The 21,988-nt window shown below is 40.4% G+C and overlaps 3 protein-coding genes across 6 annotated transcripts in view; 1 reads left to right on the top strand and 2 right to left on the bottom strand.

Annotated features, from left to right (window-relative positions):
• Window positions 1-6,150, bottom strand: part of LOC109424545 (tubulin-specific chaperone cofactor E-like protein) — a 74,567-nt gene extending 68,417 nt beyond the window's left edge. The window contains exon 1 of the mRNA XM_062859066.1: window positions 5,930-6,150. The gene's annotated coding sequence lies outside the window, so the exon portion shown is untranslated. The remainder of the gene's footprint in view (window positions 1-5,929) is intronic.
• LOC115269429 (histone deacetylase 8-like) lies at window positions 1,753-19,588 on the top strand. 4 transcript variants are annotated; one of them, XM_062859069.1, is made up of 7 exons: window positions 1,753-1,889; window positions 8,351-8,419; window positions 8,476-8,665; window positions 8,731-8,869; window positions 18,086-18,192; window positions 18,449-18,814; window positions 19,248-19,588. In XM_062859069.1, the coding sequence occupies exons 2-7, from the start codon at window positions 8,390-8,392 to the stop codon at window positions 19,496-19,498; spliced, it is 1,083 nt and encodes a 360-aa protein (XP_062715053.1). In that variant the 5' UTR covers window positions 1,753-1,889; window positions 8,351-8,389; the 3' UTR covers window positions 19,499-19,588. The 4 variants fall into 4 exon arrangements, with proteins under 4 accessions (XP_062715053.1, XP_062715054.1, XP_062715052.1 ...); XM_062859070.1 differs by having other exon boundaries at window positions 1,763-1,893; XM_062859068.1 differs by lacking the exon at window positions 1,753-1,889 and having other exon boundaries at window positions 7,264-8,419; window positions 19,248-19,448; window positions 19,522-19,588.
• Window positions 19,417-20,720, bottom strand: LOC115253431 (protein canopy homolog 4). The gene is made up of 3 exons (XM_029878184.2): window positions 20,624-20,720; window positions 20,376-20,566; window positions 19,417-20,108 (listed from the first exon to the last, which is right to left on the bottom strand). The coding sequence occupies exons 2-3, from the start codon at window positions 20,549-20,551 to the stop codon at window positions 19,637-19,639; spliced, it is 648 nt and encodes a 215-aa protein (XP_029734044.1). The 5' UTR covers window positions 20,552-20,566; window positions 20,624-20,720; the 3' UTR covers window positions 19,417-19,636.
• Window positions 20,721-21,988: the final 1,268 nt, after the last annotated feature.

Below are 21,988 nucleotides of genomic sequence, written 5' to 3'. Positions count from 1 at the left end.
CAACGAGGGGTGATCAGACAAACCACTCTCATACAAACTTAATTTTTAAATAGTTTCCCGGGCACCAAAATTCATGAAAATTTGGATTTCGGCTCAGTTTGGCATGTAGATTCAGAATATGGAATTATCTCAACACAGCTAAAGAAGCCAATTCCTGAAGAAACCTGATGGGGAATTCCGGAAGCAATCTCATAAGGAATTTCTTAGGAAATCCCAGGAAAGCTTTCTTAACAAATTCCTAGAAGAATTTCTGTAGAAATACCTAGAAAGTATCTCAAGTAATGCTGAAATTTCCATTTCATGTGTATGGGAGCCCCCCTTTCCAAGGAACCACCACCACCACCATAGAAACATTTCTCACCTTCTAAAACTTACACTTGTCAAATTTGGTTCCATTTAGTTGATTGTTTTTCGATTTATGCAGAAATTTCCAGTTCATTTATATGGGAGCCCCCCTTTCCAAAAGGGGGAAGGGTCTTACGGCGCGTAAAAATATTCCTTACTTTTTGAACTCACAGCATGCCAACTTTGATTCCATTTGCTTGATTTTTTCTCAAGTAATGCTGAAATTTCCGTTTCATGTGTATGGGAGCCCCCATTTCCAAAGAGGGGAGGGGTCTCACATAACCTTAGAAACAATTTTTACTTTCTAAAACTTTCACATGCCAAATTTGGTTTCATTTGCTTGATTGGTTATCAAGTTATCCAGAAATTTTCGTTTCATTTGTATGGGAGCCCCCCCTTTCCAGAGGGGGTAGGGTCTGAAAGCATGTAGGTAAAGAACCTTCCCCGTCCAAAAAAGCTCTGCAAATTTTCACGCCTATTATTGGTCCAGTAGTTTTCGAATCCATAAGGGTCAGACAGACAGAAATTGATGTTTATATATATATATATATATATATATATAATAGATGAAACTCGAATCAATTTTGGAGGTGAACCAGCCTCGAGCTGAAATTCTGCCTACTAATAAAGCCAAAAATAGTAATAACCCGGATTACACCACAGTAGAGTCATCCGGAGGGTGCCTGATCGTTTTTTTCTTTCAAATTATACCTATTTGCCTGCTCCCTACTTCAATAAATGAACAAACGCTGACTATTTTTCACGATAATACGATCGTGACCACACCTGAGGTAGAATCGAGGTAGAACCCCACCATGCACTTACCTGACCGAGTCCCTGGAGGTAAACGAAGTGCTTCCGTACTGCACAGTCCTGCCTGAATCCCGCAATCAGCTTCACTGCCTGGTGCCGCTTGAAAATGGCAGCAAACTGCGGCGGGACGGGATTTCCCTGGAAATAAAAATAAAATACTTAGCTTGGTCCGGTAATCTATCTGGCACATCGGGTTTACTATCGCCCGGCAAGCGGTCCTGGTGCAAACGACCGGATCGCATATAGTCGGGAGCAAGCCAAAGACAGTAAAGAAAAATTTCCCCGTCGAATTTACCATCACACTTCAAATAATCTGCTCCGTTATTCACTCGCGCACGCGGCCGGTCCATCCAGCGTAGTTTCACCGGTTCCTCGCGGCACTATTAAACACTTTTTCACCCACGAAACGCGATATTTTTCGATTTTTCCGACGCGAAAACACTGCTTTTCATTTTCAAAATAATAATAACATGGTGGTTAAAGGTGCACGGAGAATTAGAGTCACATATTTTCAGCAAAATTCCATGGCACTCAAAAATGAGTAACATTCGCACATAAATTCTAAAATAAATAGCTCGTTCGCTCACATTTTTGTGGAATTTTTGTTTTTTCGGTATACTAAACATTATTGCCATGCCTAAATTATTGCAAAATACAGGCTTATGTTGATGCACGAGCTGATTTTAAATTTGTGTTTTACATAAAGTCCAACGGAATTTGGCCGATTTTGTGTAGGTATCATGCATTCCTGTGTTATGAATTTTACACGTGTGGGGAAAGTTATCTTTCGTTGCACAAATGCACGTGTGTCAAACAAGTGACTTTTGAGCGGCGTCGTGGCTATGGAAACATATTCATTTTCTGTAAACACGGCACCGCTCAAACGTCAAATTAGTGAGCTCAGCTGAATCCTTTCTGATGATTGAGGCATCAACGTGATGTATGATTCTAATGTAAAATTCTTTCATCTGTCGTTAGATGTATGCTGATGTTTCAAGTGCGGAACACTTGACATCAAAATGATGTTTGATTCTAATGTTACATTACATTTATCTGTCGTTAGATGTAGTCTGATGTTTTAAGCGAGCAACAGTTGACAACAATATGACATTTAATTCTAATGTAACATTACAATCATCTGTCGTTAGATGTTTTCTGATGTTTCAAGTGAGCAACACTCGACATCAATATGATGTTTGATTCTAATGTTACATTACATTTATCTGTCGTTAGATGTAGTCTGATGTTTTAAGCGAGCAACAGTTGACAACAATATGACATTTAATTCTAATGTAACATTACAATCATCTGTCGTTAGATGTTTTCTGATGTTTCAAGTGAGCAACACTCGACATCAATATGATGTTTGATTCTAATGTTACATTACATTTGTCTGTCGTTAGATGTAGTCTGATGTTTCAAGTGAGCAACAGTTGAAATCGATATGACATTTGATTTTGATGTAACATTTGAATATTTTGTCTTTGGATGTTATATGATGTCAAATTCAACATCACATTGAAGTTTGACTTCAATGTTACATGTAAATCTTATGTATTACTGTGTACTTAGATGTTACATTGAAGTCTGAGTACATTAGGAGAACAACGATATACATTAAATGTTAAGGTTTTATAGATGTATGCTAATGTTTTCTACATTACAATTTCTATTCGGGTCCACTAAATTAGGACTTCGGATGGAATTAATTCGTAAAATAAATAAACTTTGCAATAAAAACTTATATTCTATCAAACCTCTATTTTGCCCCGTTCTCCCCTTTGGCACTTTGGCTTCGGTCGACTCGTTGGGGCCCTTGCTGCAGTGGTGGTGGTGGTCGTCGTTGGCTCCGCGCTCCCGCACGGACTATGCGGAGCTTCTTCCTTCTTCTTCTTTCTTCTTCTCCTTCTTCTTTTTTGGGCACTGGGGTTGCCGAAGCAACCGTCCTTGGCAGTTAGCTAGGGGGAAGAGCGGGCTCCTTTGTCGGATCCCCCCTAGCGACGATGGTGTATAAACACCGAACTGTCTACTCGCCGTAGACAGTTCTGGTAGTAACCGCAATTAACTACCACAGGTGGTGAGCCCCTTTACACCTACCTGTCTTCGTCCTCCTTGACGTTTAGCTACACGGGCGAGACTGGCTCTACTGGCTGAGCCCGTGTAGCGAGGACGGTGGGTTTTCGGACACTTTACTAGACCGCCGGGAAGCGAAAATTCCTTTACAATTAGCTTCCCACTATGGCGGTGGTCCAGTACCCTTTTGCACTGCACTTCCACAGCACTTTTTTCGTACCCGAAACCGTGGCCCGGCACTATTTCACTAGTGAACCATTCGCGGAATCACTACCGACGTTGCTGGGAACAATCCTCCAGCTTTCGACGCGAAACACCACTTTTCCGGGCGTAATTAAAACGGGTTAAAATACGCGTCCGTCGCACTACACGGTTCCGTTACTTCTCTCGAATCAAAACAAAACAGCCACACACCGCACTCGATTGTTTCTGCTGCTGCTGCTTCTGCCGATGTGTGCAATGAGGGGGAGATTGGGGGTCAAATGACTCACCGATACAATAAGTGCGAGTTTGTGTCCCTACATTCTAACTAACTAAATTCAACTAAAAATTTATAAAAATAAAACAAACAAATTAAAATGTTGCAAAACACAGTGGTGTTCACAAATTTAGAACAAAATTGTAACCACGGGTTACAATAGGAAATTCAGATTTTCGTGTTTGTGAGTTTCGGGTTTTGTCTCGGTCGCTATGTGAACAATCCGAACCGTCGTCTAGTTGTAGACATGGCGACCGTGACAAAACCCAACGAAGGCTTGATTCTGACCAATCTTATCAGCCAACTTACGTCTTCCCAGCCATCGATCCGTATCGATTCTTATTCATACAAACAATCTTACGCAAAACTATGGATAGATTTGCGCTGTGCCTGTAAATTATCCCAACTTTATCAAACACCGTATGCAACAAATGTATTGCAGACTACATCCCAAATTGGACTATCACACTTTTTATGGTACGCCTAAAAAGTGTGATAAAAGTGCACATTTGCCTCGGATCGTCTCGACGTCTTCGGGGCACTTATTCCTCCATTTACAAGGAATAAGTGCACCGAAGACCTCAATTCGATCCGACGTATCCCTGCGCTGTAATAACACTTTGAAGGTGTGTGCACACTATTGTGTCAGTCCAATTTGGGGTGCAGTCAGCAATAAACACAATCGAGGTTTTCATATGAGGTGCTGCATTTCGTTGCAAGGACTACCTGTAGCACCCACCCATAAGTTTGACTTGTGGAAAAAAATTTAAAAAAAAATCTTTTCTGGGTCAAGTAAGGTTTCCAAGAAGGATGCCAACAACAGCGCAAGAGGTGATAGGTACCGCTCAGCGACGCCAGCGTAATGGTTGGTTCGACGAGGAGTGCCAACGAGTGACGAACGAAAAGAATGCCGCTAGGATTCGGAAGCTAGTGACCGGTACCCAGCTCAACAGGGAACGGTACAGGGTAGCAAGATCAGCACAGAAATGAATCCACCGCAGTAAAAAACGGCAGCACGAAGAGAGTGCGATTTCTGAAGCGCATGAAAGTTTGGACATGAACGATATGCGGAGGTTTTATGCAACTGTCAATGGTGTGCGGCACAAGACTGCGCCAGTGCCCACCATGTGCAATGACCGACGTTTCAGGGGATCTCGGGAGGTCTCAAGGGAATTTCAAGGGGTTCCAGTTTGGTTTCAGGAGGTCCCAAGGAGATTCAGAGGGATACCACAAAGTTGCAGGAGAGTTTCAAGGGCGTTTCGAAGGGTCTTAATGGGTTCCAAGGGGTCTCATGAGATTTTAGAGGGAGTTCCGGAAAAGTCTCCATGGTGTTTTGAGGATCTCACGAGGTCTAAAGGAGTACTTAGAGGTCTCAAGAGCATTTCAGGATATTCTTCTTCTTCTTCTGTATGGCTCGACGTTCGCATTGATCTCTTCAACTTAGTGTTCTTTGAGCACTTCCACAGTTATTAATTGAAGGGCTTTCTTTGCCTGCCATTGCATGAATTTTGTAACATTGTGTGGCAAATACAATGATACTCTACGCCCAGGGCGTCGATAAAATTGACTCGACCGGAACGGGAATCGAACCCGTCGTCCCATTTCAGGATATCTCAGGGGCAGTTCAAGGAGGTCCCAGTGGGCTTCATGAGGTTCAAGAGGATCTCAGAGAGTTTTAAGGGTTCTCAGAGACGTTACTGTGGGTCTCCAGGGGTCACGGAGGCGTTTCGAATGGTCCCAAGGTGCTACGGCAGCAGTGGTGAAATTATCCGGCTCCAAAGGCTTGAGGAACATCTTGACGCACTAACAGTGATACACAATTCTTTGATCTCCTGAAAAGTGCGGTTTCAAGGCAGCGGAAGAAATCACTAGGATACAGTCGGACCTCTAGAGGAAATGATTTTAAATTTCAATAAATTTCAATTGAAAGAGAAAACGTTCAAGCGATCACCATTTTTATCCCACCTAAAGACGGTATTCCAGATCATCCTTCCTCATCTACTAGCAACAGACAAGGATGTACATATGTAGGAATTTACCGCAACCTTATGAAATCAAGAAAGTATTGGGATTACAAACCATATCGTACACCCGCGTGTTAAAGAAATAAATGAACCTGACAAAAAAATGTGAACAGGATTGAAATAACACAGACAAGATCGTCGTTTTCTTTGCCCGCATTCGCATATATGGAAAGTTGATTTTTACTTTGGTACCTACTTGTTAAGGTGTCAGTCACTATTATTCGCCGTTACCGGATTCTTTCTGCAACTGTCATTCGCCTAAATTCAACATCTGAGACTGAGATCTGCGGATACACTCTGTTTCTATTGATTGACAACTTTTTGATCCACTGAAGTAATTTAGAAAACTGAACTTTTAATTTGGATAGAATGATCAAACAATTAAAAAAAAAACGAAAGGAGTGGGGTTCTTTATGTTTTTTTTTGTTTTTTTGACATTATGTTTTTGACAGAATCGCAATGAGCACTTGATTAAATTATGGTTGGATTCGTGGTGTATATAATTAGGGGCTGTCCATAAACCACGTGGTCATTTTTTGGGACTTTCCAAACCCCCCCCCCCCGCGTGGTCATTAATCCATACTCCATACAACATGGTTATTGGCGGAACCCCCCCCCATCCCCCCTCATGACCACGTGGTTTATGGACAGCCCCTTAGGGTGTGATAGTTATTTAAACAACGAGTTGCAAATAGTAGACTTTTCAGCACAAGCCCTACATTTATCCAATGAGGTTAGTCGCCTACACGCTAAGACCAATCAACCTTTTTTCCAAAAAGTGCACAACCGCAAATATGCGTAAATGATACTCAAATATAGGTAAACAAAACTCAAATATGGGTAAGGTGGATCCAAATATGAGTAATTGTAACCCAAATATGGGTTAATATTACCTATAAATGCGGTTGTGCACTTTTCCAAAATATGAGTTTTATTTACCCATATTTGCGTAAAGTTTACGCAAATTTGAGTAAAATATACCCATATTTTAGAAAAATAGGTAAACTGATCTAAGCGTGTACTATGGATCCGATGCAGTCACGATTACGGTCAAGTACGGATACGTTATTGCCGGATTCCTATAGTGAGCTAATGGGAGGTATGCCTACATTTAGGCGTATGGATTCCTACACTGAAATAAATTTTGTTGTGGAAACTACCGATTCCATAGTAAAATTACTAACCGTACCTATGATTCTCAACCGACAACAAAATCTGTTAAGATAACTGAAATATGCTTGAAATTACAATGCATTGTAGTAAATTCAACTAAAAGCATAGTCGTCTCAACAACAAAACATTGTTATTTTTTCCTGGACACGCATTTTACAACACAGTGTGGTTAAAAATACAATGCTCATTTGTTAAATGAAAATTATTTTTAGTAATGTTAACTGCACTGCTAGTTAAGTCGACAGTGTTTTAGTAGAATTAACTGAAAATTGTTGTCGGTTGAGAATCATAGGTACGGTTAGTAATTTTACTATGGAATCGGTAGTTTCCACAACAAAATTTATTTCAGTGTATAGTGCGGAGCGGATTCCTTCTGTACACGGAGAGACGAAACTACCCAAAAGTGAGTTCTTTCCACTCAACTTCGGGGTTGCGTGCGTCAAGCCACTTTTGAGTTGATGGAATCGATGTTTTTGTTGGGTTGTTCCCGCTTGCTTCCATGTGAAAGGAATACCTAATTTTAAGTTTTTTTCACCCAACCGAAATTTTGACTAGGTTGTATTCACTCAAATTTGAGTACTGTGCTAGAAACTCAGTTTTGGCTTGACGCACTGAACTGCAAAAGTTGGGCTGTTTCTCTCTTCACTCTCTGACAACATTAGAAAGAGCGCATGAGAAGGGAGATGAAAAAGAACTCAAAATTGAGTTTAAAAGTACCTAATTTTGAGTTTTTCAGTTTCTCCGTGTACGATACCAATTAAGCGTATTGTAGGAATCTTAAGGTGAATATATGACGAAGCCACACCTCAAATTTTCAAGAGCACCGGGGTGTGACCAATCGATCAACTTTTCAGCGCAATCCGTCGTTTGGTTCATTCAGCTCGTGCTCTTGAAAATTTGAGGTATGGCTTCGTCATATAATGTCCTTAAATGTAATCAAACTCAAAGCTTCAAGACTAGTTGAGTGCGACGATAAATTTAATCAGGTTTGAAACTTTTGCTGCTAATCATGGTTTGGTTATGTGTAATTAACTAGAGACTATTTGAATCAATCATAATCTGAAATAATGGCAAATCAAATCTTGTTTTCTGATAGAAAATTGCCAACCTGGAGGCGCCTAGTTCACATATTTTGAACATGATGCTTCAAACAAACTGATAGATATGTGAAACAATAAATTGCATTTGAAATAGCGACTATTATTTAATTAATTTAAAGGTTCACATCACAAGGCGAAACAAATAAGAATCATGGTTGAGGGAATAAGAATCAAGTTGCATAAGTTTCCAATTGGAATCTTTAGGCATCTTTTGGCTATTCCAATCTCATTGCGTTCTACCTGTCATAAACAACATTGGGGTAAAACAAGAGTCCTCTAGTAGATAAGTAGTTTTTAAATTTGCTTTGTAAAAATAAATTCAATTTACATTTTGTACAATGAAGAAAGTAGTTTACATTACTGATGAGAACATACATAATGAGATGCTAAAACTTAGTGCCATTGGAAATCGAGTAAGTATGATTGTTAATTTATTTAGGTTTTACAATCAACTAATATTTTTTTCCAGTCAGCGGTCGTTGATGAACTCGTTAAATCCTACGAACTGTTGCAGTTTTGTAAAATCATAAGCCCCAAACGGTGCACTTTGGAGGATTTGTTGTCCTTTCACAGCGCCGATTATGTCGAATGTCTCAAGCGCTATAACGATGAAGATGACATCGAAGAGGTAACGGACGAGCTGCAAGAGTTCGGACTTGGCAAGTAATGGAATTGTATATTTTAAGAATCCTGATTTTAAAACTGGATTACCTGATTGTTTTAGCTTATGATTGTCCAATGATAGAAAAAGTTTACGATTTTGCAACTTCCATTGTCGGCACAACACTGGCTGCAGTAGACGCAATCCTGGCAGGCGCTGCCATTGCCATAAACTGGCATGGAGGCTGGCATCACGCTCAAAGGTAAGATTCATCAACATGAAACCAGCATGACAACATGCATAAACAGAACAACATAAAGAGGCATTCTTCGTCAAATAACTATTGCAATTTTGTGGGCTCGAAAAAAGCTGATCATCAATATTAACCCTAAAAGGGATACCTTCATGGCCTCAGTTTCGTCACCTCGCTGAGTGTGTTCCATCAAAGACGAGCTCTGAAAGGCGCCTGGGGTCCAAATGGACCCCAGGTATCCCTTTTAGGGTTAATATCTATTCCCGATCAGCCGAGTAGTGTCATGTCGGCAGCAGTTTCTTCAACTGGCTAAGAATATCACTACGGATTAGGTTTGTACAGGTTAACCTTCATCACGCAAAAGGATGTTCTGTTGTGTTGAGTTTGAAGGACTGGAGGTACGCTTATTCATGAGCTATGGTCCAATAAACGAAAGATTCTTGTTATACCTACTGACACAAAATAGTGTGTGATCAATTTTGTGATGAGCAACATGATTCCCCCCGAACTGCTGTCTTAGAATGTAGGTGCAACGTTGAAATGCTACCCTATTACAGAGTTCAGACGGGGCATTGTTGCAGTCATGGTAGAGGTACCAACTACTAGGGATAAAACTGAGGTCGCTGTGGCTTCAGTTTACTTTCCTGGTGATGTTCCTGAGGTACCTCCTCTTGAGATCGCATTATTTGTTCAATATTGAAAAGAAAACAACACATCGTTTATCATTGGCTGTGATGAAAATGCGCATCACACGGTCTGGGATAGTACGGCTATTAACAGTCGAGGTGAGTCACTATTAGCGTATTTGTCTTCCAACAATATAGACATTTGCAATAATGATGATATACTTACATTTTTCAAATGCAATCAGACATGAGTTCTTAAATCTCATGCTGTGAACTGCTGCCATCTTTGACAAAATCGCAAACTGGCATGTTTCAGTTGAGATCGGAATCGGAATTGTTTTCTCAGATCAAAGCTTTTTTGGTTCCATTTCGGGTCCTGTCCTGAGTATCTGTGCAAAATTTGAGCACGATCGGTGGCGTCTACACTTTGCGCATTGCAATTGAAATTTGTATAAAATTTTGTATGGGAAAACATACTTTTTTGCATTTTTGTCATAAGTTGAAAAAGTTGGTCTGAAACTTTTTAACCGATAATGTAGAGTATTAGCCTAAGATGTCCTGAAAAATTTTGTCAAAGATCGAAAAGCGATCCGATGCTTGTAGAAAAAGTTATATTCAATCAACCGCATGCATGTGTTTAAGTTTCAACATTAAAGGAAAAACAATAGCAACAAAATCACGCTGATTTGGCAAGCAATGCCAACGCTATAACTTTTCTCATAAGCATCAGATCACTTCGTGACCTTCGACAAAGTTTTTCAGGACACCCTAGGCCAAGGTTGCGACCGTTCATTTGAAAATATTTACATCATTTGCATCTCAGTTCAGAAGCATGCTATCGAAAAACAATGTATGGATGAATTTAACCTTGTAATTTTATCGGAAAGTTTGCCGAATAACATTGGGGTCGCAAACGTATACCAAAGTCGTGAGCGAGCTGTGAAGGCAACTCTCCACGCGGTGCATGTAAATTACATTCACGCTGTTTTTTTTCCTTCTAAACCATAGGGGGATAATCTGCTCAACAGACACCCTAACAGAAGGTTAGGGTAGTGTAGGCCTGAGGCCGCCTTCTACAACAAAAGTAAAAGCCAGGACCACTCTCTCCTCGTACCCACTAAACACATTCCTATGGTCGCCAAACCCTACGTCTCTCCGGAACCACCAAGAAGGTATTGCTTCAGAGAGGGGCTAGTGCACATCGCACCCTCAAGGTTAGCTGCGTAGCCTAGCAGCAACGAACATTGATGACTCGCTCTGGAGAGTTCATCACGGTAACATGCTGGCGCTTAGCCAGTTTTCCGAGTGGTCCTCGCCACTCCCTTTGTCCTCGGAAGGCGGGCAGGGTCAACCCCGCCTGCGCCCAACTGCTTTGCAGACATCAAGAACTGATGCCCACGTGCAACCCGATCTGACCTGCTAAAGGCAAGGGTATTACTACCCTTCAGGCCCTATCAGCTGCACCAGAAGGTTGCTGACAGCAGGGTCTCCACCTGCTCCGACCCTTGCCGGGGACCCCTTTCCAACCGCGGGCTCGGATCCAACCCAGTAGACCGACGCCACGACAGCACCGCTACCGGGACTTCCTCTCCGTGGCCACTTAATCGCTGTAAGGGTCGATCTCGACCGCAGGGCACCGGTATGACCTACGAAGCCGACTTCGAACCCCTGGACCACCTCTTGTACTGCATCTGGACTAGCCACTCTCCGAGTCCACGCGCCACCTCCTCTGTAGCTCCCAGACGATATGGGTGATAGCCGTTGAAACGGCGTTCCAGCCAAACTCATCCCTACACATCCTCTGGACCAAGTTGTCCGGGTTTGTGTCCTCCCCGCATGTGACAAGCATGCGGTCACGCATTGTGCGAAAACGCGGGCACACGAACAAAACGTGTTCCGCCGTTTCCTCTAAACCATTGCACACTGGGCATTCGGGAGAATCTGCATGCCCGGAACGGTGTAGATACTGTCGGAAGCAACCATGTCCTGTAAGGACCTGTGTCAGGTGGAATGTAACTTCCCCATGGCGCCTATTAATCCAACTATCTACCCTCGGTATCAACCTATGGTTCCACCTTCCTTTGGTGGAAGTGTCCCCGCGCGCTGCCATTTGATCATAGAGGCCATCCTGGTAGTCCTGCGTATGCCTCTTGTGCCGCGCATTTCGAAGCACTCCATGTCCTCACTGATAAGAATGCTGATAGGCACCATACCAGTAATGACGCAGAGAGCGTCGTGTGACACGGTACGGTATGCGCTCGCAACCCTCAGGCACATAAGCCTGTAAGTACTTTCCAGCTTCCGTCGGTAGGATTTAGTACTTAGCGCGGTGCCCCACGCCGGGCCGCCATGCCTAAGTATGGACGTAGCAACACTAGCCAGAAGCTTGCGCTTACTAGCGTACACCGCAGAGCTATTGGACATCATCCGGGACAGTGCCGCAATAGCTGTGGAGGCTCTTGCAGGTATAATCGACGTGGCTACCGAAAGTAAGCTTATCGTCGATCATCACGCCCAAGTGTTTGACGGAGCGCTTTGACTGGATAGTACACTCTCCTACACTGATCTCCGTCTGCTGCTCCGACTTCAGGTTGTTAACAACCGTCACCTCTGTCTTGTGGTGAGCCAGCTCCAGTTTCCTGGACCGCATCCACGCCTCCACAACCTTGATCGAGTGGTTGGTAGTCAACTTTACCTCCTCGATCGTTTCACCGTAGACTTCGAGCGTAATGTCGTCGGCAAATCCGACAATTACCACTCCCACTGGGTACTCTAACCTTAACACCTCGTCGTACACGACATGCCATAACACCGGACCCAGGATGGAACCTTGCGGGACTCCTGAGGTTATGTGAAAGCACTTCCGACCCACCTCCGGGAAGGCCCGCTCGATGCATGTTAGGTAGGCGTAGTTTGTTCGAGTTTGACGTGCCTGCACCCTCCCTGGAATGATCCCATCCTTGGTTGGAACACAATACAAGAGGGTCAACGTTGTATGGGAAAATTTAAAATTGATCAGATTCAAACAGATTTATTTATTTATTGTCGTCAATCAATTTGTAGACCTTTACAATTATATGTATACTATATTACAATAGTTGCTTAAACCTATCACCTAACCCTACTTGTCTCAAAAAATGCCTTCTTAAGCATATCTCTACTCATAGTCATATCAATTCTGTCACTATGTGTATTGTAACAAGACATCATTCTATTCAATGGCCCATGTTTTGCATAGTCTGTTCTGTGGTAATTAATTAAAAATAAGTTTCTATTCCTTAATAAACGAGTGGGAGTAGAGAAATTCAAATTTTCCAATATTGTGGGGGAGCATATTCTATTTGATATAACATTATTTATAAAAGCAATCATGGCAAAATCTCTTCGATTTTCGAGGCTATCTAAATGAATCAACATGCTCCGTGCCGCATAGGAAGGTAGCGGTAAGTGTGCCCAGCCTAGTTTCCTTAAAGCAAACAACAAAAACTGTTTTTGGATCGACTCTATCCGGTTAATGTGTGCAACCTGATATTGACCAATCCATATTCCTGTGTGGTAGTGGTTTGTGTTCAGATTTCCCGTGTTAATCTATCTGTAAGAACTTTGTAAACATCTTTTGTTCTCCCGTATATGGATAGGCTTGCATTAGGTTTCGTGAGATAAAATTTGGAGAACTCAATGGAGCCCAAACAACACTACAATATTCTAGAAGAGGTCTTACGTATATCACATATAGTGTTTTAATTGTATAAGGATCATTAAAATTAAAACTAAATCGTTTGATGAACCCGAGCATGTTACTTGCTTTATATGTAATATTGTTATAATGATCAACAAAAGTTAGTTTCGAGTCCAGAATAACGCCTAAATCTCTTACCAGATTACGCCTTTCAACAATTTTCTCACCTAGAGTTACCTCTTTATGAGTTATGTTTAATTTTCTCGTGAATGTAATTGAATTGCATTTTTTAACGTTAAGTTCCAACAGATTTTTGCTACACCACACGGAGAGATTGGAAAATGCTAAAATGCATAAATTCTTTACTAAAACCATATTTGATCTGCCCACTCCTTGAAATGCATATTTTAGGATATATTCCTTCAATGCATAAAAGGCATTTATTGCTTGCAATGCATATGTCGATTTTATTCAGCAATGCATATACCGATAATATTTGTTGAAAAATGTATAAATTATTTTTGTTTATTTTTTATTTATCAAAATAAGAAAAAAAAAAAACGACAAGTGTAGTTGAAACTAGAACAACCAATGATATACACTTTATTTCTTCTTGTATATAACAACTCAACTTACTGTATAATCACAATCACAAATAATCACAACACACGCAATGGAGCCTATTTTCTCCACCGCCGTCGAAACCGCCACACTCATCGGACGAAATAGATGCATCAGAATTGATCTGTAAATATAAGTATTTTGAAGATCTTTGCTTTAAAAAAGTTACACACGTACTCACCCGAACGGAATGTACAATCGAGGTTTACATTATTTAATTAGTAAATTCAGAGTCTTCAATGAACTTTATGTCTCGCTTTATGTAAAAACTTGGACGAACAAAACTAATTTGGTTTCGCGATGGCGGCAGCTGTCGGTTGACTAATTAAAATTTTATCAAGTCCAAAGTGAAAAAATATTGGCTTGATATCCCCATAAATCAGAATAAATGCCAGAAATACCAAGGAATGCATAATTCAAATGATGTGGTGCATATTTTTTATGCATTGCGAATAATAAAAAGGTTAAATGTAAAATTATTATTATATAAGAAGCTAAAAAGTATATTCAGTTTTCTCCGTGGCAGCTGAAGAAAATATCAATTTCATTTTGAAATATTTCGAGACCAGATGCTTTACGTATCTCCATGAAAAGTTTCATATCGTCTGCGTATATAGAAACTTGAAGATACTTGACAACGTATTCAACATCATTCACAAACAAAATAAACAACAATGGACCAAGATGTGAGCCTTGTGGAACACCAGATGTTACGTTTACAATTTTAGACAAGTTTCCTTTAAATCTTACTCTTTGAGTTCTATCAGTTAAGTAAGACTCGATCCATTTAAGTAACCTAGGGTTGAATCCTAATTTAGACAACTTGAAAAGTAACAAACTTATATCCACTCTATCAAATGCTTTACTAAAATCAGTATACAAAGCTTCAACATAATTTTCTCTATCCATTACATCTAGCGCGAATGTTACAAAATTTACTAAATTAGTTGCCGTTGACCGCCCTCTAACAAAACCGTGTTGTTGATTAGTTATTAATGGCATTAGTTGTGAGAATAGATTGTCGTTGATTATGGACTCAAACAGTTTTGGGATACAGGATATTATAGCAATCCCTCGATAGTTGCTTATATCAGATTTTTTACCACTTTTGAAAATCGGGGTTAGAAAGGATTCTTTCCATACCGGTGGAAGAATACCTGTTTCTAAAGATGAATTGAACAGCCAAAATAATGGCTTCACTATTTCTTTTGCTAGATTTTTTAGGAACACTGGTGGTAAGCCATCTGGTCCAGCACCTTTCGATGAGTCTAAGGATTCAAGCGCAAAGATCAAAAGTTTTTTAAGAACCAAGGTTGTTCAAAATTTGGGCTTGATTGGTCTAGCTTCTTGTATTTTGCCCATTTCGATTGAAGTTTGTACGAAATTTTATATGGAAAAACATACTTTTTTGTATTTTTCTTGAATTTTGCTCAAAATTGTCAATCAATAATCAATGTCGTGGAAGAATAACAACCTAGGATGCACCGAAAAACTTTCTCGATGAACGCAAAGTGATCCGACGCTCGTGAAAAAAGTTATACGCTTGGCAATTCAGGCCAAGAATTAAGAACATCTTCAGAAAATCAGCAGACTATAACTTTTGTCACAAGACTCGGATCGCTTTGTGGTTTTCGGCAAGGTTTTTTAGGACATCTGAGACTATACTTTTACGTAATCGGGTACATACTTTAAGAATAATTTTAATCTTTTCAATACAAATACAGAAAAGAAAGTTTTTCCATATATATAATCTCTTACGAATTTCAATCGCGATGCGTAAAGTATTGGCATATTGCGGCGCTCATAATAAATCCACATTGGGCGGCGGCGATATGCCCGCGAGGAGATTCCCGCGATACAGACGCGATGTCAAAATCGAACAGATACTGTCACCCACCCAGCAGCATCGCAGCAGCCTTCAGGCCGTTCATATCAAAACAAAAGTTAACACAATGGCAACTCAAGTGGCCTGAAATCGTATTTAATAATAAATATTGTCGCGCTTATCTTTTATTAGAGTCCTGCGGCGGTCGTACGCTCGCAAGGCATACCGCCGCATGACAGTCGCAAGGCAATACAAAAGAAAAAGTGATCCCGCCAAAAACAAAAACACGTGGGTTTCGCGAAGTGACAGATGTTTTTGAATGTATTTGTGACGAACGGCAAGAGTAGCTCAGTGGAATGGGTGTTCTTGCTGTCAAACCCCATATAGCGGAATTATATATTTTTAAATCTGGTGACGCTGTTATGATTAGTGACTGTCACGCTAATATCAGAAGCCAGAGGCAGATAATCGCCATATTCTGATTTTTCTTGAGAGGCATAATATTTATCGCGACATTGATTCAATATTCGCATTCGCATCACCTCGTCGGCTTTGTGTTTAATAATCGGGATGTTATTTAGTGATGCTGCAGGGGGATGCGGCTGCAGCTTTTCCATTTCTACATTGCGTCTGTATCGCGTGCATCTCCTCGCGGCTATATCGCCGCAGCCTCGTGTGGATTTGATATAAGCGCCGCATGCAGATTTTCTGACCATCAGGTTGCTCATGAGCAGTGGTGCGGTCATATTTTTGCTACTTGATGGAAAAGAAGAAGACAAACGCGTTTCGCGGATTTATCTTGCAAGGCACAATAACTGATCGCGTTCAAATTTTGCACACTCATTCAGGACCCGAAATGGAACCAAAAAACCTTGATCTGAAAAGGCGACGTCTATGACCCACGCTACTATACAATCTTCTACTATAGTATTCCTCCAGAGATTTTTTCACAGATTCTCTCAGAGATTCTTGCAGGCATTCTTCTATGCCTTCCAAGGGTACTCACCATTTGAAAGTTACTTTATTTTTTTTTAATATTTACAAACGGCAACCCTCAAACCAGTTTGATAATTAAACCCAAATAGGCTAAACAAACACATCAATATCAATTGATAAAAAGGTTTGTTCTGACGACGTAAACGGGCTTAATTCTCTTATGTTAGAAATTGGATTTAAGGTAAAATATTAGGGAAATATCAAGGAAATATAGCAAAATATTTAAATAACTGTAACTTATGATTACTTAAACGAAATGTCGCCAAATTTGTAGAAAATATGCTTGAATATCTTACATTTTGATGAGTATTTCAAAAACTAATGTATATTAGTTGAAATTATAAATGGCCATAGAACAACGTATATGCACATATTTACTCATATATGAAAATCCTATAGAAATAACGCAAATTGTTCAAATGACAAAAACTTCAGTTTCCCTCGATAAAACATTTTCAAAATGTCAGAGGAGATACTACAATAGCCAGCGACGAGAATTGTCAGACCAAAGAGGCACAAAACACGCTACAAAGAAGGCGTGGAAATAACTCTTTATCCCAACTGGTAACAGATAATGACATGATCTCGAAAACTTTTGTTGCAGACAAAACGGAAGCTGAAATTGTTGCGTACTTTTCCACTCGTGAATAATCAATTATTACACTAGTTTACAAAATAAAACGAAAGTCGTGAACTTCTCTCAACGACCAAAATTTTTGAAGCACAATTTAGCGCTAATTTCGAAACCGTGCTTCAAAAAAAAATTAAGTAGAACAGTTTTTAGGTTTTAGCTCAAAATTGAGTTTTACAACTTTTTTAAACATGGAATTTACTAATATTCAAATATCTTGCGTTTTGTTCAACCAATTTTAAATCTTCTTCCATAAATTAAAAGCTGAATATAATACCATTCGATCATTTGAAAGCAGGTTTTGCGTCAGATTGATAAATTTCAAGATATTGATGAGTTTTAGGGACAATCTCCTTAAACTGTAGCAAATTTTTCAAAAGTATATGAAGAATTTTTTTTTTCAATAAGAAAAAAAAACAATTTAAAACTTCTTTCTCAACGTTTATTTGACATATCAAAAATGCTGTAAACTAGTGTTACCAGCCCAAAATCGAAACTTCTTGATGGTTTATCTTCAGTAGCGTTGCAGACTGCAACTTGCAGTGTTTACCGACTCGAAGTTACCGCTTGAAAACCACAATGCAAGGCTTAAAAATCTCAAAACTCGTGCTGCACGATGGGACAAACTTTTGTCGCATTGGGTGGATTGTCGCAACAAATGCAGGTTGTGACATTGTCATTATTATTGCCCGATGGTTGAATTTTAATTCACTGACAATAGCATATGTTTCGAATGCCGGGTGCCATTTTGTTGCACACTTTTATTTGTTAATAACGGTTTCTGGCACACCGTGCCGTACTATAAGTATTATATTAGCTGGATTCAAAATTTCATTTCTAATTTCAGGGACAAGGCCGCTGGGTTTTGCTACGTGAACGACATTGTAATTGGAATACACAGATTACGCACGAGGTTCCAAAAAGTTTTATACTTGGATTTGGATGTTCACCATGGTAAGATCTATATGTCGCTCCGTTTCTTAATCTAATCCCTACGCTCCTATTTCAAGGGGTTAGATTAGTATTTAAGGGGCTGTCCATAAACCACGGGGTCATTTTTTTGGGACTTTTTAACCCCCCCCCCCCCTCGCGTGGTCATTAGTCCATACAATTTTTTTTATTTGTCCATACAAAATAGTCATTGGCCGAACCCCCCCTCATGACCACGTGGTTTATGGACAGCCCCTTACCATTTGCTTTCTGTATTCAGGTGACGGAGTTGAGGACGCCTTCAGCTTTAGCAAATATGTCATGACTGTATCGTTTCACCAACACGAGCCAGGACATTTCCCAGGAACAGGAGCGGTGTCGAGTATTGGTATTGGACCGGGAAAGGGCTACACGGTCAATGCACCTTACTCGAGGGATATTATCGGTGACATGTTTGTGCCTTACTTTCAAAATATAAGCAGTGCAGTCTACAATGCATTTAGACCGGACGTGTGTATTGTGCAGTGCGGAGCGGACGTCATCGTCGGAGATCACTTAGGTGGAACGAATTTGATCCCGGAGGATTGCTTGAAATGTGTGCAGCAGGTTCTGAGTTGGAACACTCCAACCATATTCCTGGGTGGAGGTAATGGGATACGTAGTACTTAAAAGACTGTTAAAGTTTCATCTTATGCTGGGGGTTTAAGGATTCATCGTTTTTATGATTAAACAGCGTAGCATACTGTTCTACTATTGCAAAATTTAGCGCGTTGATTCCTTAACATCGATTTCAGGTGCCACGGTGGTATTCTAATATAGGCAAAACAAAAAAAAAATAGCCCGTATGATATGCAGGCTTATTCTGCGCGGCGTGTGAGGTGAGACGAGTCGAATGAAGTGACAAAAGTCGACTCGCCCCATTTGATTTACATTAGTCGTCTCACGTCACGTGAGACAAAACAGAATAAGCCTGATGATGTCTGGTTTCATGAAAGGGGGATGAATGAATCAATCAATAAATGTGATTAATATGTATAGAACAAAAAACGTTTCATTAGTATTTTTTTTTTAATTTTCAGGGGGTTACAATGTGATAAACACAGCTAAATATTGGACGCAGCTTACTGCACTAATTCTTCAGAAAACTATCTCCAGAGACATTCCGGACAATGCTTTCTTTCCAGACTTTGGTCCTGACTTCACATTGGATATCTACCGAAGAAACGTCAAGGATGGAAACACCAAGGATAATTTATTTAGAAACGAGGCTTTTATTGAAGGTAACATTCACACACTTAAAGGTAGAATGATTTTATTTGGGTATGGCTAACTTTTATTATTCCTAAATTACAGATAATCTAAAACTTTACCTAGCGAGTATGTAAATTCTTACGTAAAAATAATTACATTAAAACAGTAATCAGTTCGAGGTTTCAATTGGATGACAATGACCTAGCCAAGGCAAGCCTCACAGTTCCTCTTTCTGATCTTTCTTATCGTCAGCATCGCCCTCGTCGGCCTTCGCTTCCAGCTTTTCGTACAAACACTGATGGTCATTGGATTTCAGCACTCGATCCTCGCACAAATACTTGATGAGTGGAATCTCTTCCTGCTTGTTGAAATACCACTTCTCGATAACGTCCTCGAAATTCTCCACCATCGTTTCGCACTGCGTCTTCATCTGGGTAATTTCGGCCGACGGTTTGTCCCACAGCTCGTACGGTATACCTAGGTCGACCTTGACTCCTTTGTCTACCAGTCCGTGCAGGGTTTGAAACGTTTGCGACATACCCTTGGCGAAGCGCGTGCTGTCCTTGCGCTCCTTGTGGATGTTGTACTCGAGGACCCGATCGCACACGTTCTCCATAGATTCCAGCAATCGGAGCTCGCTTCTTCGGTACTCGGTTCGCTTCTTGGGCTTCACGTCATCTACGGAGTATCTGGAATTAGAAGTATATGATGGTTTTCTCTATGAGGAGTGACAAGAGCACAAACGAAAACTAAGATAGCAAGTTGACTGCGGTTGGGTTTCCCACTCAACTTCCGGCAACAATGACACAACACAAAACCTTAGCAGAAATTTTGGTGGCAGGCGTTATCATAATTTTGAATGGTTTTTCAACTTACAACAGAAATCTACACACATGCACTCGGGGTACTGATGCGTATCATCCCACAAAAATTACCGCAAATTAAAATTCACTTACCCCAACTCTATAACGTCGTGCGATTTGCCCGTTTCCGAAAGGCGAGCCTGAAGTTCGGTGGCTAGAATTTTACAGGCTTCACATTTGCTGGCATATTTGACTCCTTCTTTCTCTTCCGGTCCACCGCAAACCAGCACCGGAAGCAACAGGAGCGCTATATGTACCAGGTTTGCCATCCCGTTTCGGTGAGCCTAGAATGTATACTTGATTATATTATTGGGACTTTCAAGAACAACAGTTTCACTTACTAGCAGTAGAGTAATCGGGATTGATAAGATTGATAAGGAACGATCGCTTGCTCTGGGCTGGAGTTGGAGAACGACTGATGTTGTTTATTTTCGTGCTTATTGGTTGAAATTTGACAGCTCCATGCCGGTTGGCTGCCGCATCGGTCAAAATATTTTTGAATTTTACTCAATAGATGGTGATGGTGGCTACGTTACAATATGGTGAGCGCCATCTATACGTCAATTATAATTACCGATTCGAAACCTTTACACGCTGAAATAAAATGACCAAACCGAGAAAAAAATTGGAAACCAATTTTTTTTATTCTTCGGGAAAATTGGCTTCTTTAACGATGTTGAGATAATTCGATATTCTGAATCTGCATGTCAAACTGAGCTGAAATCCAAATTTTCATGAATTTTTGAGCCCGGGAACCTATTTAAAAATCAATTTGAAGTTTGTATGGGAGCAATTTGTCGAATCACCCCTCATCGCAGTTTGTACTGGGCGGAGCTGTCGAACAGTTGCCCAGCTGTCAAAAGGTGATTTCAAAAAATCTCTTTGAAATTGATTTTAAGTACCAAAATAAAGTTCTAAAAATCTGAAAAAATCATAGTGGCTCAGAAAAAGTTGCTCTTTCGTATAAAATCAAAAAATCAATACATTTTTCATAATTTAAAAACCCAATTGTAGATCGATCAATTGCGAGCAATTTTGCTGAAGACAGTTTTTATGTAGCTTTAAAATTGTCCGATCTAGAGATATTTTGCTGAATAAGTTTAGGGTGGTACAAGAAAAACCGGTTTTCTGGCATTAACTTTTTCAATTTCGATTTTTCATCAAAGTCGCCCAAGAAACACTTGTAGAGCATTTGAAGACCCGTCGTTTCGTGCGCTGGTCGATGGTCGTTATCTCTTTTGGTTAAATAGTTACTGGTGTTTTTCCTTTAAAAATCATATTTTTTTTTGAAAAGGTGATATAACAGGTAGGGGCAAACATAAAAAAATATCTTATGTCCGCATTCAAAAGAAGAAATGTGGGAGAGAACGCTCCAGATATCGCCATTAAGCACATCCTTTGCAGATGGCCTATTTTGATTGGATCGTACTCATTTCGTCCTTTTGCCACCACACAAGAAATCCATAGGAAAATATTGATCGTACAACAGTTACATACATCCATAATCTTATTTGTTCAACATCACATTTAAGACACAGACAAACAGACGTAACGCCTTGAACGATTTTCATGGAAATCCATCGCCTAGTTCACATTACCATCACCTGGTGCAAAAGTTGCACGAATCACTGTGCTGTGCAATATCGTCAACAGAAGGCACTAGTGTGAAACGTCAAACGCATAGAAAAACGATGCGCGCGCCTCTG

Source organism: Aedes albopictus, chromosome 3, assembly GCF_035046485.1.
Source record: "Aedes albopictus strain Foshan chromosome 3, AalbF5, whole genome shotgun sequence".
NCBI lineage: Eukaryota > Metazoa > Arthropoda > Insecta > Diptera > Culicidae > Aedes > Aedes albopictus.
The sequence above is the reverse complement of the archived record's forward strand: the minus strand, read 5'-3'. Positions and strand labels throughout refer to the sequence as shown.

What these genes read in the sequence shown, in the direction of transcription:
- LOC115269429 (XM_062859067.1), top strand. Translation starts at nt 8,345, where the DNA reads ATGAAGAAAGTAGTTTACATTACTGATGAGAACATACATAATGAGATG. An exon ending in TTAGTGCCATTGGAAATCGA is followed by an intron (nt 8,420 to 8,475) that starts GTAAGTATGATT and finishes ATTTTTTTCCAG; the next exon opens with TCAGCGGTCGTTGATGAACT. An exon ending in GCTGCAAGAGTTCGGACTTG is followed by an intron (nt 8,666 to 8,730) that starts GCAAGTAATGGA and finishes TGATTGTTTTAG; the next exon opens with CTTATGATTGTCCAATGATA.
- LOC115253431 (XM_029878184.2), bottom strand. Translation starts at nt 20,551, where the DNA reads ATGGCAAACCTGGTACATATAGCGCTCCTGTTGCTTCCGGTGCTGGTT. An exon ending in CACGACGTTATAGAGTTGGG is followed by an intron (nt 20,109 to 20,375) that starts GTAAGTGAATTT and finishes TTCTAATTCCAG; the next exon opens with ATACTCCGTAGATGACGTGA.